Source organism: Littorina saxatilis, linkage group LG1, assembly GCF_037325665.1.
Source record: "Littorina saxatilis isolate snail1 linkage group LG1, US_GU_Lsax_2.0, whole genome shotgun sequence".
Taxonomy (NCBI): domain Eukaryota; kingdom Metazoa; phylum Mollusca; class Gastropoda; order Littorinimorpha; family Littorinidae; genus Littorina; species Littorina saxatilis.
Window position 1 is genome coordinate 52,970,857 of NC_090245.1, and position 17,588 is coordinate 52,988,444.

At 41.3% G+C, this 17,588-nt stretch overlaps 1 protein-coding gene across 1 annotated transcript; it reads left to right on the forward strand.

Annotated features, from left to right (window-relative positions):
* The first annotated feature begins 6,280 nt into the window (after positions 1-6,280).
* On the forward strand, positions 6,281-17,572 carry LOC138973738 (enhancer of mRNA-decapping protein 3-like). Its single transcript, XM_070346461.1, has 7 exons — positions 6,281-6,399; positions 8,429-8,592; positions 8,996-9,357; positions 10,268-10,594; positions 11,288-11,441; positions 13,550-13,767; positions 14,641-17,572. The coding sequence occupies exons 2-7, from the start codon at positions 8,429-8,431 to the stop codon at positions 14,976-14,978; spliced, it is 1,563 nt and encodes a 520-aa protein (XP_070202562.1). The 5' UTR covers positions 6,281-6,399; the 3' UTR covers positions 14,979-17,572.
* The last annotated feature ends 16 nt before the right edge of the window (positions 17,573-17,588 follow it).

Consider the following 17,588-nt stretch of genomic DNA (forward strand, 5'->3'; position numbering starts at 1 on the left):
CGTCATTACATGGTCTTATGGTGCGTTTGACATCGATTATGGGCAAACTACACTTTGTAAACACGGGAGCGCGTACATATGCCTTTAACATTTTTGCTTTAAATCAGAATTTAAATCTGTAACTTTCACCGTTCATGGCTTTATTTTAGTGTTTGTGTGTGTCTGTATTGTGCGGCTTTATTGTCCCATAGTGACTTCATCAGTGGCCGCACACACATACATATCTATATATATACATATATATACGACTTGTGTCTGTCTGTGTGTGTGTGTGTGTGTGTGTGTGTGTGTGTGTGTGTGTGTGTGTGTGTGTGTGTGTGTCCGCGATGCACGCCCAAGGTTCTCGATGGATCTGTTTCAAATTTGGTGGGCATATTCAGGTAGACCCCGCGGACACAACCTGCTCGATGAGATATTTCAACACGTGCTCTCAGCGCGCCCCGCTGAACCGATTTTGGTTTTTCTCTGGATCCATTCCCAGTAACTCTTCCTTATCTTCTCCAGTGTTTTCAGCGTTTATCTCCCTTCCTTCGTGTGGCGTCAATCCATATTCCCGTTACTACGTTACTATTTTTAGAATGTCACTGCACTGTCCAGAACCGGCTTTCATTGCACCCGTAAGTTGTCCTTACTGTAAAAGTGAAAAGGTCGAATCAATTTATAGCCACGCGAAAAATACACTGTCATCTATCTCTATATATTTATAGATATACATATACATCTATATATACGGCTTCTCTGTGTGTGTGTGTGTGTGTGTGTGTTTGTGTGTGGGCAACACCTTTGGATTGTAGAGTTCTGTTTGTGATGTGGTCTGGCGGCTTTGGTGTGTCTGTATGTTCAGGCCTTCCTTCCAGAAGCCAAAACTGTGGACTTCGCCTTCAAAGGTGATCATTTTGTGGTGTTTCTGCACTCGGTTACATTTGGCGTCGTCGACAGCGATGGGACTCGACATGAAATGTTCAGGCCACTGAATCATTTTCGTGCTGTTCCCATTCCACCTGGGAGGGACCTAAGCTTGGCGGGTCCATGGTTCGGAACTTTGGGGACAAAGTTTATTCAAAGGGGGTCGAGTGTGACAGGGAGACTACCGTCGCCCTTCACAGCAGACTCTGCAGAGTTGTTCGCCTTACAAGTTGTGGGCTTTCCTTGCATGTACCCGTAAGTTGTCCTCACTGTAAAAGTGCAAAGGTCGAATCTATTTATCGAAAAATCCACTGTCATCTATCTCTATATATTTATATATATAGATAGATATATACGGCTTCTGTGTGTGTGTGTGTGTGTGTGTGTGTGTGTGTGTGTGTGTGTGTGTGTGTGTGTGTGTGTGTGTGTGTGTGTGTGTGTGTGTAGTGTAGGCAACACCTGTGGATTGTAGAGTTCTGTTTGTGATGGGGTCTGGCGGCTTTTGTCTGTCTGTATGTTCTGGCATTTGAAAAGCCATAACAGATAATATAGGGCTTAGAAATAAGCTCTAAAATTCTCAATCCCTTTTGACAGGACTTCGCCTTCAAAGGTGATTGTGGTGAACCGCCACGCTGTCTGTCTCTGTCTCGCGATTCACCCCGGCGAAGCTGAGCCTATTCCTCTAGTATCTATATATATATATATATATATATATATATATATGTATATGTATCTATATATATACGACTTGTGTCTCTGTGTGTGTGTGTGTGTGTGTGTGTGTGTGTGTGTGTGTGTGTGTCCGCAATGCACGGCCAAAGTTCTCGGTGGATCTTTTTCAAATTTGGAGACCGTATTCAGCTACACCCCGGACACAACCTCATCGGTGAGATATTTCAACACGGGCTCTCAGCGCGCAGCGCTGAACCAATTTTGGTTTTTCTCTGGATCCATTCCCAGTAACTCTTCCTTATCTTCTCCAGTGTTTTCAGCCGCGTTTATCTCCCTTCTTCCGTGCGGTGCGCCGGCAAAGCCGGCGTACACCCGGCAGCCGGGTATTCGGCTCGACTCGACTTCTTCCCGGCGCAGCCGTACCCGGCGAAGCGGGTATTCATCTAGTATAAATATATATTCCATATATTTTTTCTTCTTCTTCTTGTCGATCACTCAGATGGAAACGCCGGTTCTCCGCGCAAATGTTGCCGTGCGCTGTTGGTCGTCCAGACTGCCATAGCCCCGGCTATAGCTTCCCTTGCACCGTGGTCGCCGCCTCCGCCGGCCGGGCCCAGATCTGGCTCCTCAGTGAGGCCATCGTGTAGTGGGCAAGTCTGCAGCAGGTGTTCCGCCGGTTGTCATGCTGCCTGTTTGACAAGGGCACTGGTCTCACTGGCAAAAAAAAAAAAAAATATATATATATATATATATATAATAACGATCTGTTCTTTGCCGTAACTGGAGACTGCCTACGTGTGTGCGGTAACACTTCGCAATTCCACGCGGCGAAAAACGTGCTGACCTAAATCACAGAAGCAGGCAGAGGAACACAGTCTCTATGCCTTCCTCCTTTCAATGTTTTGTACTGCTCTTGTTCAGCCAGTCCTCCGTTTCTTAGACGCTAGATTTGGCGAGTGTGGCGAGGAACTAGTATCGTTTCTTACACACACACACACACACGACACACACACACACACACACACACACACACACACACACACACACACACACACACACACACACACACACACACACAACTATTTATAAACAAGTCGCGTAAGGCGAAAATACAACACACAAACACACACACACACACACACACACACACACACACACACACACACACACACACACATATTACACCACGACCCTCGTCTCGATTCCCCCCTCTATGTTAAAACATTTAGTCAAAACTTGACTAAATGTAAAAAGGAGAAAAGATCGAGCGCCAGTGTAGATAAATGAGGTATACTCTTCCATGCAGATTGTTTTGTTTGTTGTTACTTTCATTATTATTTCTTCTTAAATGTGCCAGTCAAGAATACCCCGTGTGCAATGTTTCAACACTCATGGCTGGTCCAAATGGTATTCGCCTTTCTACACAGGCACCACTGACTGTATAGTCAGTAATACTGCCGTTTCAAATACTTTGCAACACATTTAGCCCAAACAAAGCATGTGTCCGTACCCCTTCTTTTATTAAAACACAGCTTCGGCCCTTGTTGATTTTAACGAGTCAACCAATTTTCTTGTGCAACAATTTAAACTGGCTTCGCGTGCGTTAATTCACTGGCATAGTTAATACACTTACAAGCCGTACATGTTCATTGGCTTTACTGTTGAGTTAAGGTACAAACACAATGTCAAAGAAGTTTTATGAGAGAAATTTACAAAAATTGTGTCTGTGCATAGTTTTGGTTTCGTAAACTCCGGGCCGTTCTGCCCACAGGCCTCTTTTGATTGGATTATTCTAACCCCCTAGCTGTTAATGTTTTCAGTTATAAAACATACCTTGGCATAATGTCAACTCTTTTTGGATTTTCATAATGTTCATCTGATAAAATATATCCATCTACACTAATCGTCATAAAAAACTAAACACATACATTTAGCTGTAGAACTGACTTTGTGATGCGGCCAGTTATAGTAAAACCAGGTATTTTGCCAGAAAGGTAATTTTTTCCCCTACCGTTTGAAACAAAGAGTTTCATTTATCATCAAGTAGTGCTTATGCAGTGTACCGGAGACCTAGTGGGACACCCCCCAAAATCAAATTCGCAAAAGCAAATTTGCAAACACTAAAATACACCAAAAAATTAAAAAGTAAGCAAGAGTGACCCTGTTTTTGATCTCAAATTGAAGAACAACTCTTTTTCTACCCACACAAATTGATTTGGTTCATTGTTTGTGCCCAGCAGTGTTGTTTTGCCATTTTGAGAAAGACTGGTGTCAGCCTCGTCAGAACTGAGCCGTAAAAGGCTTGATTTCGCGTAATTTTGTGTGTGCTATGTGGGTAAAAACCCCGTATAGTTTGGGAATAGCTTGTTGTATTGCTTTTAAATTTGACATGAATAGTGTTAATACAATTGCAAAAGAGTGTGTAAAATATCATGGCGTCACGTTTTGATGAGGTTTTTTTTTGGACGACCTAGAACTTTCAAAGCAGAAAAGTTTGATTTTTTTTTATTTTTTTTAATTTTTTTTCTTTATTTATTTATATAGCGCCTTATCCGAAGTTCAAAGCGCTTTATGCCGTGTGAGATGGAATTTTTTACACAATATATCACGCATTCACATCGACCAGCAAACCTCAAGCCTGTTAGGCGAATGTTCACCTTTCGCGGCCTTTATTCCAAGTCACACGGGTATTTGATGGACATTTTTATCTATGCCTATACAATTTTGCCAGGAAAGACCCTTTTGTCAATCGTGGGATCTTTAACGTGCACACCCCAATATAGTGTACACGAAGGGACCTCGGTTTTTCGTCTCATCCGAAAGACTAGCACTTGAACCCACCATCTAGGTTAGGAAAGGGGGGAGAAAATAGCGGCCCGACCCAGGGTCGAACACGCAACCTCTCGATTCCGAGCGCAAGTGCGTTACCACTCGGCCACCCAGTCCATGATTAAACTGTAATAACTCTTTTCAGTAAAGTTGCAAAAATTCTGCATTTTGCACACTTCAACACAAATGAATATTACAATTAGGGATCAATTTTGGTACAAAAGCAACAACGCGCTTGGGTGGTATGGAAATGTGAACGCGAAACAATTACGAAAAACAGGTCTTCCAACATCAAAACCCAGCCGTCCAGCGCAGGAGACTGAACCACAGAACTTATATTATAAGTTCTGTGGACTGAACTGGCACGTTTTTTATCGCTGTGAGTGACGTGCCAGTTCGGTCTGCTGCGCTAGACTTGGTTTCGCTCAAGTGAGGTATTCTAGTCTAACTCAAGGTAAAATCTTATATCAGAAAACTGTTCACATTTCAAAATAACAACAACAAACAAGTCGCGTAAGGCGAAAATACAACATTTAGTCAAGTAGCTGTCGAACTCACAGAATGAAACTGAACGCAATGCAACGCAGCAAGACCGTATACTCGTAGCATCGTCAGTCCACCGCTCACGGCATAGGCAGTGAAATTGACAAGAAGAGCGGGGTAGTAGTTGCGCTAAGAAGGATAGCACGCTTTTCTGTACCTCTCTTCGTTTTAACTTTCTGAGCGTGTTTTTAATCCAAACATATCATATCTATATGTTTTTGGAATCAGGAACCGACAAGGAATAAGATGAAAGTGTTTTTAAATTGATTTCGAAAATTTAATTTTGATAATAATTTTTATATATTTAATTTTCAGAGCTTGTTTTTGATCCAAATATAACATATTTATATGTTTTTGGAATCAGCAAATGATGGAGAATAAGACGAACGTAAATTTGGATAGTTTTATAAAAAAATTATTATTTTTTACAATTTTCAGATTTTTAATGACCAAAGTCATTAATTAAATTTTAAGCCACCAAGCTGAAATGCAATACCGAAGTCCGGGCTTCGTCGAACATTACTTGACCAAAATTTCAACCAATTTGGTTAAAAAATGAGGGCGTGACAGTGCCGCCTCAACTTTCACGAAAAGCCGGATATGACGTCATCAAAGACATTTATCAAAAAAATGAAAAAAACGTATGGGGATATCATACCCAGGAACTCTCATGTCAAATTTCATAAAGATCGGTCCAGTAGTTTGGTCTGAATCGCTCTACACGCACGCACGCACACACACACACACACACACACACACACACATACACCACGACCCTCGTCTCGATTCCCCCCTCTATGTTAAAACATTTAGTAATAACTTGACTAAATGTAAAAAGCATGCAACACAAGATTCATGATTTACACAAAAATGTTCACAGCTATAGCTGGCTGCCTGGTTTGGTCAGCAAAACCAGTCCAACAGGTAAATACCTAAAAAATACTTTATTGCCATAGGCATAGGGCTTAAAACTATAAAAACTACATACAAGAGTAATCTAACTTGTTTCCCTGACTATTACAACAACACTGAGTGAGTAAGTGTGTGTGTGTGTGTGTGTGTGTGTGTGTGTGTGTGTGTGTGTGTGTGTGTGTGCCGTGTGTGTGTGTGTGTGTGTTAAACAAGCAAACCATTAGTCTACAATAATAACATTACATTTAACATACACAATAATTACAAAAGACAAATAATCACTCTGTCACAGGAGGACAGGATGGAAGGAATAAAATTCAATTTTAAAGATCAGTGGTCCATAATACCATGGGAGGTAACTTAAACTTTCTCTGGTAAGATTTGTTACATCCCTTAGATGATTAAAATAGGGGTCAAGGTCGAAGTGAAAACGAGACAAGCTTGTTTTGGTTGGGAAATAAAGTACCATTCGCTGCACTGTCTTTTTCCTCAAATAAAGAGAATTCTTTTGATCGAGATCACGACAGCTAAGCGAAGGTAAGCTGACTACCGTTTTAACGCTGTTGTTAACAAATGTATCTTTATTAATTTCCGGTGTAAACCTCAGAATGCCAAAGAAACAATGACATATTTGTGATTTGATGGGATTGGGGTCGCGTTGCTCGAATGACGAATCTTGTGAAATAATCCACAACTTGCACAAGGTTGGGACATTTCTGTTGTTTACTGTCCACAGTTTTAATACGAACTTATATTTAGATTGTGACCCCTTGTAAAGCTGTCATGGATTCAATTTTGCTGCCGAAGAAAGTGCTAGTAATCCTGGCGTGCAACATCCGTTTTCTTCTTCTTCTTCTTCTTCTTCCCGTGGGGGACCGGATCCAATTTCTTGGATGTTGAAGGTCCCGCATTCTTTCGCACGCAGTCCCTCTCGTTTGAATGATGCGATATTTGAAGTCTTACACGTAAAATAAAATCATTTGTCATCATTTTCACGAGTTTTCATTCACAAACACCTGGGAAATAAATCTCATGTTTCCCATGCAATAACTCGAGGTGGTGAATGGGTTTGAGCTTTCAGGTGAAACGTGGATTGTCAAAGTAAAAGCCAATCAGGCTGATTGTTTGATGTGTGGAACCATCGCGGCTTTGGATTTTCGTTTCCGAGGACAACGATTGTAAGTATTCACTCTCAAAGACCCAATCAATGTTGATAATTACCGCGGCGACTCATGGTCAATTTGCAACTTATCTCTGTAATCGCAAAATCCACAACGAAAAGTCATAAACACTTAAAAGTAAAGAAATATGCTCAACACTTACTGAAATCACAGGTATGATCGCAGCTCTGTACATTTTCAGACTGGAAGAAAAGCGTCAACAAGCTACGTGTGACGTCACATACAAGTTTGATGTGTTATCTCGTGCTACTGTGACGATGCTTTGTGGCCCGGAGTTGGATTCTAAAAATTCGTCTCCCTGTGGGTTTTTGTGCATTTTGTTGCACAACCAAAATGATGACAAAAACGATGTTTGGTGGCTTGTTGTCAGACCAGCATTTTGTTGTTGGTCCTCGGGGAGCATATCGCCTTTTGTCTCATATTTATCAACCGCGGCCTTCGGCCTTGGTCGATAAAGATGAAACAAAAGACGATACGGTCCCCTTGGACCAACAAAAAAGCTGGTCTGTCAACAAGCCACCAAACATCTTATAATGGACGTGATGTGCAAATCTTCAAACAAAGACATATATACCGTGATAATCAATTACACTTACAGAGTGGCTCTTTCAGTCTTTGTCGGCTGAGGAGCCACAACAACTGAAGGTTGTTAAACTTAAAGTACCACACACACAAAATGCATTGTCATTTTATTCCAAGTCACTTACTGATTGAGCACATTAGCAAACCAACCAGTGTGTGAAATCACTTAGTGACAGTGTGACAGGGTGAGCAATCACCAATTATAGAGTAAAGCTGTTGTCATTGTCCAGTCTAGTGTTTGTAGTTCATCTTTCTGATCGATTTGTGTTTTGCGTCATTTCATTATTCTTTAAACTAAAAGGACTGGTGTGCACCAGCCGTGTCCAGCTGCAAACAGTCTCCCTTTGAGTGAAGCAATTTTCTTAATCCCTTTGAACTTGAAGTGGACAGGCCACCTGTGTCTGAGGCAGGCAACCCTGTCTGCAGGGGTAATATGCAATCTGACAGCCGACTGCCTTTGACAAACAGACCACTCAAAAATGTTAGGACAGATGCCAGAGCTTTTGAACCGGCCCCCCCAAATCTCAACTGGAACATAAAATCTTTGATGAGATTATTATGCATCATGGCTCTAAACTCCCTTTAGTTTAGACAGGCAAGGAAACATGGACGGGTAGTGTTCTTTGGGGGCTGTTTTCTTTGTTGAGGAAACTTGGAGATACATGACATTTTGTGTCATCGCCGTGTAAGATTACATTTACAGTATGCATATATATGTCATTGTAAATATTATGAGACATTGCCAGGAGCTTGGATTTTTAGCAATTTTACAGCTCATTTTACATTTTTCTGTTGCTGTGCAGATGAGCAAAGAGTGGGTCGGATGTGTGGTGTCTGTTCACTGTGGGAGCTCGCTGGGTCACTTCCAGGGGCAGGTGATAAACATCAACGAACATGAGCAGACAGTCACACTTAATAAACCATACCAAAATGGTAAAAAGTGTCAGGTGGATAAAGTCATTATTCAGTAAGTGGTGAAAAGTGTGTGTTGTGAGCTAATTAGCATGATTGTGTGCATGAATTTTCTCAAATGTATGGGCTAAAAAACATTGAATTTAAAATCATAAAGCTACGGTATGTGATGTTATAAAATAGGATAATTAGCTAAACCAAGTGATTAGTTAGTAGTTTGAATCGTACTGATTAGCTAATGTATCAAGATACCACCTTACCAGTAAAATTTAGCTTTGTCTTGTGAAGAAGTTTATTATTAAATACGTATTGTGTTTTGACTATGATTTGAATACTTTTCAGTGTACTGGAACTAATGGAAGAAGCTGTCTGTTAAGGTTATGCCTTTTTGCATTGCTATCACTCAGTCAGCCCGATGATGAATTCAATATGTCTTTTCACTCTCTTCATTCGTTCAGGGCACAGGACATTGCGGATCTTCAGATCATCCGGAGTCGCGAAGAGGCTGATGACATTGTCAATCTTCAGACAGTTCCCATGGTTCTCTCCGAAGAAACCAAGAAGGCTGTGTTACCCAAATGTCCGTCACCAGTGAAGATTGTGCATGCAGCCTCCATACCAACGGTGGTGGTGGGAAATGGAAATAATGTTGGCGTTGGTAAGCACTTCACTGGTAACTTCACCAGTCGCGTTAGCCCTGCGAAGTTCCGCGCGGACAATGGCAGCGGCAGAAACAGCAAGCAGGGACGGAGTTCCCCGCCGGGGGAACGCAACAACACACAATCACCAGAGAAAGAGTTTAGGTCACGCAAAAATTCAGGTGCCTTATCATTTATTTTGTTCTGCTTTATTCACAATTGAAGATCTGTCATCTTCTGTTTCGAAACCTTTAGTGGAAGGATGAGAGTTGAGATGTTTGACTCATTTGTTTGTAATGCTGCAGTTGTTGTTGACCCTTTGAATTCCCGCCTAGTTGGTGGTAATTTGTTATGTAAGTGATAGGACTGATGATATCGGAACACATTGATTAGTCTTCGCCCCTGAGTGTTCCTAGAGATACAGATTTGAAATTGAGCCGAGAGCTACAGAGTTTGTTTTGGGTGTTGAATAGAGGACAACACGCACGAGGAAGGTCTTACTCTTAAAATTAGTGTTTGAGCGTTCTATTTTTCAAATCCAAATGCTGTGTTTGGTAGTCTTTTCAGACGTTGATATTCTCCAACGGACAGTGTGTTTGTTTATGTAATTAATGCAAAGCATTTTAGCCCTGTGTTGCATGGAATGTGCATGTGTTTGCTAGAGTATAGGTTTGACTTCCTCAATCCAACGGTTTTAAGCTGCTTTGACGATTAGGGTATCTATGAAAACTAAATAAAGTATGACGACGAATGGAAGTCTGGACTCCTGACACAGGAGAGCTGGGCGAAGCAAACCGCTTGCTAATTAAAATTCATTGGATTATTTGGCATAGTTTTGGAGCAATTTTGAGCAAACCATAGCAGGTGTTTCTAAAATATACACTGACAGTACAGCAAATGTCCCTTTGACATTTTAAGGTCCAAATCGTCAGAGAACTTTCCAAAATGGCCCCTTATGTATAACTTTAACTCCTCACAGCAAATTATTGATTGCTAACAGTGTTTTCATGCAAATTAATTTTTCCATCATATGTCTGTTTTTTTGTTTTGCACTGCTTTCATGCTGTTTAAGTTAATCGGCATAACTTGCAGACAGCAGCAAAAGAGGTGAGGTTCGACCAAGAAAGGTGACAACGCCAAAGAAGATTGAGGGGCGACGGAACAACAACCAGTGCCATGCGGCTTTCAGTCTCCCCACCGAATGCATCAAAGGGGAGGGGGAGTTTGACTTTGAGAAATCCAACCTCATGTTCGACAAGCAGGCCGAGTTTGAGAAGATTGAGAACGGCTTCAATGACGAGCGACCGATGGAGAAAAAGCCCAGCAAGTACCGTCACGATGAAAACGTTCTGCCCTCGCAACCAACTGACATGCGACAGATCCGAGTGCCAGGGGGATGCAGTGTGGAGTATAACACAGGTCGGTCTCAGGTTGGGGCACAGTGGAACCCCCCTTTTAAGACCTCCACAAACTGAGAAAATCAGGTCTTAAAAAGGGGGGAGTCTTAAAATGGGGTTACATTTACAGAGGTTATGAACAGACAATCTGAGAAAACAGGGTCTTAAAAGGGAGGGAGTCCTATTTTTTATTTTTTTTAATTTTTTTTTTTTAATCTCTTCTTTTACCTTCTCTTCTTTTCCACTCTCATCTCAAGGGGGAGGGAGTCTTAAAAGGGGTGTTCCTCTGGACTGGGAAGGAGGGTGAAGACGGGGATAGTGAATTGCTTGGTTCGAGGTTTGAAAAAATGGGACTGTCTTTGTTTTTCTGGCTTGTCTATCGTGAAACTTACCGTAATTGGCTAAATGTTGTTTGAACTTTTAACAGAATTTACAATTTATTGTAGACAAGTGCATTCAGCAGTATTATGTGATCACAGAGTTACTTTTGGTTGTTTGCTTGTGGTTTTTTTTCTTCACTTAACTGTCATCTTAATTAGCACCGTGTAGGATGTTTGCTTTGTTTGGATGATTTTTCTTCACTAAACTGTCATCTTTAAAACTGTAATAGCACAGCGAAGGTGGGGTGTTTCTGAAAGATCAGTTAATTTGTGGAAATAATAGAGATGATATTGCTCATGTCGTACGAGAGTGACCAAGTCTTTTTTGTTTTCAGACACAGGGTTGGTGGTTCCTAGCATTAGTCAAGACCTTCGCAGTCGAGTGATGGAATCAGCGGAGCAGTTTGGGTTCACCACTGAGCGACTGATTGAGCAGTTTGGGCGCTCAGCAGCGGAGATGGCCATGCAGCTCTTGGGAGGAAACTGCAGGTAAGCCTTTCTGTCAGTCTAGCAGTTGAAAGCGGTGCGAGGAATAAGTGAGATGTGTATGCACACACACAAAAACAGCTGCTGTCGCCTCGGGTCTCGAAGACCACCAAAGTGTTTGTGAATGGCAATCTTAAAACAATCAGCGTTGACAAAGAATAATAATAATAATTGTCAGTAAGTACTGGTGTCACATGACTGATGTGAACCAGTTGATTGGCTAATGGCGATGCGCTAAAACTGTTAGCGCACTCTTGGAGTGCGCTAACTTTTCCACAGAGCGTATTCTTCCGCCCTTTGCCTAAGCGAGACTGTGCTCTCATCCTCAGAATTAATTAATGACATGTAGCTTATATTCTCCACAAAACCAAATGACCATAAATTCCCTGCTTCTCAATTAAAGCAGAAGTGGTTTTTTTTCTGACAGATTGCATGTGCCTGTGCCACAGTGCCACTGATCTAAAAATAGAAGCCGCTGTGTTCCATCTCATTTTCGCCGACTTGCATAGATTCTTCTCATATGCCGTACGTGTTAGTGGCATGTAGCTTATCATCCACATTACCAAATGATGAGTTAGTATACAATTCCCAGCGGCTAACAGAAAACACAGCATTTGGAAGACTGACTCGATCGACTCTGTCATACGTAGCAGACTACACTGAAATACGACTGCATCAGTTCAGTAAATGAATGGTTTCCGAATTATTATTTCAAGGCAACAACAATCGGAATCGAAAACGTGTAGGGTTCAGAATGTTCTTACCATATATAAGACTTATTACCAGCCTGCCTCATGCGTGCAGACTGCAGTGGTTCGATTGCCCTAGCCTAGCAGACGACATAAACCCCGCTCAGCAAGTTAACATGTTGGGCAAATGTGAACAAAAAACCGCTGGGGATATAATACGTGTAGGGTTCAGAGCATTCTTACCGTTCATATTTAGTATCAGACTCCCTGATGAGTGAAGATACAACACGAGAAATATGCCACATTTATTTTGAAAATGTGCTAACCGTCGAGTCCTTCGGGGGGTAGTCAATTCAAGGGGAGTCGCTCCGCACAGCCAATCCGTCTAAGCTCGACTGGAGGTTTTGAATCGCAAATAACGAAGAGCACAGTCCTTTCTCCGAGTTCAAATGAGGTCTCTCTGAAAGATCATCACTGTTCAGCTTAAACGCTACACTGGAATTTACCAACAGAAATTAAAATGCGTGTGACGAAAGCACGACACACTTGAGACACCCCACACAAAAGTAGATCTAACACGACCTGACCACACAGTTATGCCTATTCAAATGCACAAGCAAAATGTGCGTTTGGAATCTTCTTTTTTCTATGGCGGTACTGACAATATCGTTATTGAAACAATCCCAGTGCACCAAGTGATTTATAGAGCAAATCTCGAAAATAATTATTGAACTTGGCGCTATGCGCTTCGTTCAATAATGAATTTTCTCGATTTGCTCTATAAATCCCTTAGTGCACTGGGATGTCTCAATAACTTAAATAATAATGATGATAAGGGTAGTTATAGGGCGCAAATCCTAAAATAGTAGAAGAGCGGTAGTCCTTATTTAATCTTTCTAGTTTGTCGTGTTATTGTGGTGAAGTAGTCATCCTGAAATTGAACAGTCTTGGTCGGCATTTTCATATTGAAAATAGGAAGAGTTTTTGCCAGAATAAAATGCTTTGCTTAAAATCACTTGTTGCACACATGTTCACCCACTCTAGAAGTAGAGGAGTTTTAACCCGATAAAAAAAATTCATTTTAAATAATTGCTATGCATTTTTCAGCCTCTCTTGCAATAGAGGAGTTTTAGTCAGAGTGAAATGCTTCATGTTAAATCACTTGCTGTCCATCTTACTACCCTCTCCAGAAATAGAGGTGTTAAAGCCAAAGTGGAATGTTTCATTGCTGCACACTTCTTCACCCTCTGTAGAAGTTCAGCTAGAAGTACAGGAGTTTTAGCCTCTCTAGATAACGAGTTTTAGCCAGAGGAAAAATGTTCATTTTAAAACATTTTCTGCACAGCTTTTCACCCTCTCTAGAACTAGAGGAGATTTTGCCGCTCAAATTCATGCTCATTGTTCTTAACTCCTGCTTTTCAGGTGGGTTCCAACTAACGATCATCAGCGGCCGACAGTTGTGGTTTTGTGTGGTCCTCACCTGCAGGGGGCGCTGGGAGTCAACTGTGCACGACACCTGGCAAACCACGGGGCCAAGGTGGTGGTTTTTTCCCCGTCTTTCATGCGCATGAACCCTGCGCTGGAAATCGAACTCAAGCTGCTGGAGTTAACCACTGCCACCCGCACAACAGCCACCAAAGGTTTGTAGCACGGTCTCCTCTTCAATGTGAATCTGAGATCCCACTGCGGGTATTGGACGTTGGTCCGTCACAGAAACCGATTTTGGCTACACCGGGTGTGCACAGCGCTGTTATGAAAAAAACAACTTTTTGTACACTATATTGTTCTTACACTGCTTTGTGGGGCTTTTACAGAGCAGGTCTGATGCGTTAATCCTCTTGTGTCAGTTTTCCAAGATTTTCTTTGTCGTTTGGAAGAAACCATTACAAAAAGTCTGGTCTATTTTGAATATTGAAACTTCAGCCGAGATCCGCACTCTGATATATATATATATGATCAAAGGAGGGTGTTTTGTTGTTCTGGTATGATAATCTGTTTTCATGGGGCTATTTTGTAAGAACTCTCCCATGCCCACCTACTTATGATCAAGGCGTATGATTAATAGGATGGCCATAAAAGTGGTGATGAAAAAGAAGAAAGTATTGAGTCCTGTATAATTACATCACTATGAACATTAAACTATGACAGGTTTAACATTTTCATTTTGAACTCACTGAATGGAATTCTTGAATAGTTATAAAAGACCTTGATTCAAGCAAGGTTAAAAGTGAATATAGTAAATGTTATGGTTACCATATGAAGTGTGGGATAATAGATACAGATGTTGCAAAATATGATATGAACTGTTGAAGTGCAAACAGAGTTTATATTATGGTTACAGTATGAAGTGTTGGAACTTGGATAATAGATTCAGATGTTGCAAAATCAACATGTACGTTTATAAACAAACAGGCATGTATACACTTTGAATTCATCCCCAGCAAAATGTAAGTGTCTTTCGAAATCTCCCAAGAATGATAAAGGTTGCTGATCTATTGTTTCTGACTTTGCAGATCTTCCCAAGGGGGCGGTAGACTTGGTGGTGAACGCACTAGACAATCACGAACACATTCACCTTCGAGGACAGTCGTGGTTCCAGGGTGCAGTGGTGTGGGCTCAGGGACAGCGTGCACGTTGCTTGGCGCTCGACCCCCCTCAGCAGGGCGCCGCCATGAATGCCACCTGGTCGCTGGGTCTGGTTCTCCCCCTTGCCCTCCCTGCATCGTGCGGCCAGCAATATTTGTGTGACGTTGGATTCCCTAGCGGCATTTTCTCCAGGCAGGGCATCGAGTACAGCTCTCCCTTCTCGCACAAGTTCTTTGTGGTGTTAGACCCTACTGCTGCTGCTTAGCACGGAGAGCTGGCTTTTGTAGAGTGCATCTGTTTGTACAAAGTCTGGTGAGATTTGTGTGGTGTAAGACGTCAGCTCCGTAGGGGCTGGATGAGGAGAACAGTCCTTAATGCTGACACACTTTTTGTCTCCCTCCTGAGTGAAGGTGTTACTGTTAGTGGCATGGGAACTAATTCCTAGTCACTTTATGGACAGTTCCTTGCGACTAAACACCTGCAAACAGTTGGACTTTTCAACATGGCAATGAGGAGGGGATGGCATTGGGGAGGGTACGGAGCAGTTTGCAAAATATTTCGATTTTCAGACGTGATTGCCAGTCTCATTTGAGATTCTTCACTGCTTGTGGGGTTGTTGTGAGAGGTGGTGGGAATGTGTTCAGTCATTGAATCGTGCAGCTATAAACTACCACATCTCCAGAGTTTGCCGTGTATTTGAAGGTGACCGATGTCAACACAAAGTGACAAAAATTGCACTTTGTGTGAGGACATTTAATCATGTAAAGAAGCGTTTAGTAATCCAATCTACTGGCATTGTTGAGTGTGAGCTTTGATACTGCAACAGATACACACTAGACACACTGTACTTTGACGGTTGGTGCTAGTGCTGACAGTATGTGTGAGGATGGTGGATGAGTGATCGATCAAAAGCTTTATTTTATCCCATGTCTGCTGAAAGTTTTATCGGCTTTTGCTGCTTCATGTCAAGTACGTTGGTCTGGGATGCGATGATGCTGTAAATTTGAATGAAAGTGTGTGAATTTGGAGTTTGAAGTGAGGCTGAATTTGAGAGTAAGTGCATGTGTGCATTTGTGAGGTTTAGGTGGATGTTAAAATGCTTTGGCTCAGAATTAACTTATTTAGATGTTTTGGGATTTTACTTTAAATGTAACCAGTTTGATAAATGCTACAGGTTGTCCTGTTGCTGGTATAGAATGAGGTAAACCAAAAAGTTTTAATTTGTTGCAACAGAATTTTTCATCATCATTTATTATGCGTTTTATTTGTTATAAAAAAGAAAAGGGAGGACTTTTGTTTAACGCTTATAAGTGCACAATTCACAATGCCATTCACAATTGCACAATATCATTTAATACGTCCAGGGAATCTGTGTTTTTAGCAGTGATTATATTTAAGGATTAGGTCTACAATATAACATTTGGTATTTGAAAAATAGTAAGAACATACAGCTTCCTAAAATTATTTGTTTAATTGAATAAAATGTTTAAATCATTGCTAAAAATGCTGTGTCACTTTGCTGAACGTACACAGTTTAAGGCTTGAAAACTTGTGAACTGGTAAGAGTTAAAAAGTTAATACACTATTTAATCAAGGGAAAGGGAGAAGCAGTTCTTACTTTCACTTACAAATTCTGCAGTATTTTCTTTTTCTGACTTGAAATCTGCTGTTTAAACTTTAATTATGAACAGGTCACAGCTAGTGTTTTACATTAAGAAAGAGTGTGTGTGTGATGTGCTGTGAGACGGATGATTTTCTGAGAGAGGGTTTGAGTGAGAAAGAGTGAGAGAAAGACAGCTGATTCATGACTTCCATGGGGGTGAAAGGAAGAGAGATTTTTTTAAATGTTTTAACTGACTTTTAACTCCTATTGCCCTGGAAATGGAATTAATTACAAAATGTTGTACATTTATGTGTGGTTTTTTTTTAAGCTGAGGGGGACTCAGCATTGAGAGAAAGAAAGAGAGTTGAACTGATTGCTGACTTCTATTTTGTGCTGGAGTTTGAAACAAATCTGCGTTGGAAAGGAAAGGGACTTCAGGGAATATTGATGATGAGCTAGCTGATGAAAGTTTGCTGTCGCTGAATCAGTTCTCTGAGCGATTTCATTTACCATTGATTTAGCGAGAAACAGAGATAGAGAGACTTGAATGCATGTGAGCGAGTTACAGATGGGGCATATATTATTTGCCTGACAAATGCGTTTCATTGTATAGCTGAAAACAATGTGTCTATATTGTATGATATTGTTTGTGTGTAGTCACTCTGATTTTGATGACTCTCCTTCCTTGTGAAATACTTTGTGGTTATAGCCATCTTTTAAATGAGAATCAAAAATGTCTCCTTTTGGTATACATGGCTTGTTTGTGTGAATGGTCATTGCTTTTGTTCAGCCATTGAAATTCTTGGGTGAGTTATGTGAAATGCCAAGTTGCTTGTACAGTCGACTTCCACTATATCGCGGTCTTTGGGGTCCAAAGATTTGAGATCGCGATATATCCAATTCGCGATACTTTTGGTGAAGGGGGTGTCCGCGGCACACAAGAACCCCCCCAACAAAAAAAAACTTTATTTATTTTGTAGTCGGTGTTATGTCTTGGTTTTAACATGTGAACAAGAATTTAAAATGGATGAATAATGTCTGAGTTTTTTTTGGTGTTGTATGAGAAAGACAACAACAGCCACTCACCTCTGCTGTTGCAAACACACTCACTCTTACCCTCTGCAATTGACAACCCCAGTCCAAAAACAAGGGCAAAATATAGTACAGCATATTTGCCAGTGTAATGTGAAGGAGGAGGGTCTGCCAGAAGGTTAGTTCGCTGTCCACTCTACAGTCTCTGCTACACCCCCCCCCCCCCCCCCCCCCCCAAAA

Bases quoted from the DNA above. Each gene is read 5' to 3' on its own strand.
- LOC138973738 (XM_070346461.1), top strand. From the start codon at position 8,429: ATGAGCAAAGAGTGGGTCGGATGTGTGGTGTCTGTTCACTGTGGGAGC. The intron at 8,593-8,995 runs GTAAGTGGTGAA...TCATTCGTTCAG, and splicing joins GTGGATAAAGTCATTATTCA to GGCACAGGACATTGCGGATC. The intron at 11,442-13,549 runs GTAAGCCTTTCT...CCTGCTTTTCAG, and splicing joins CTCTTGGGAGGAAACTGCAG to GTGGGTTCCAACTAACGATC.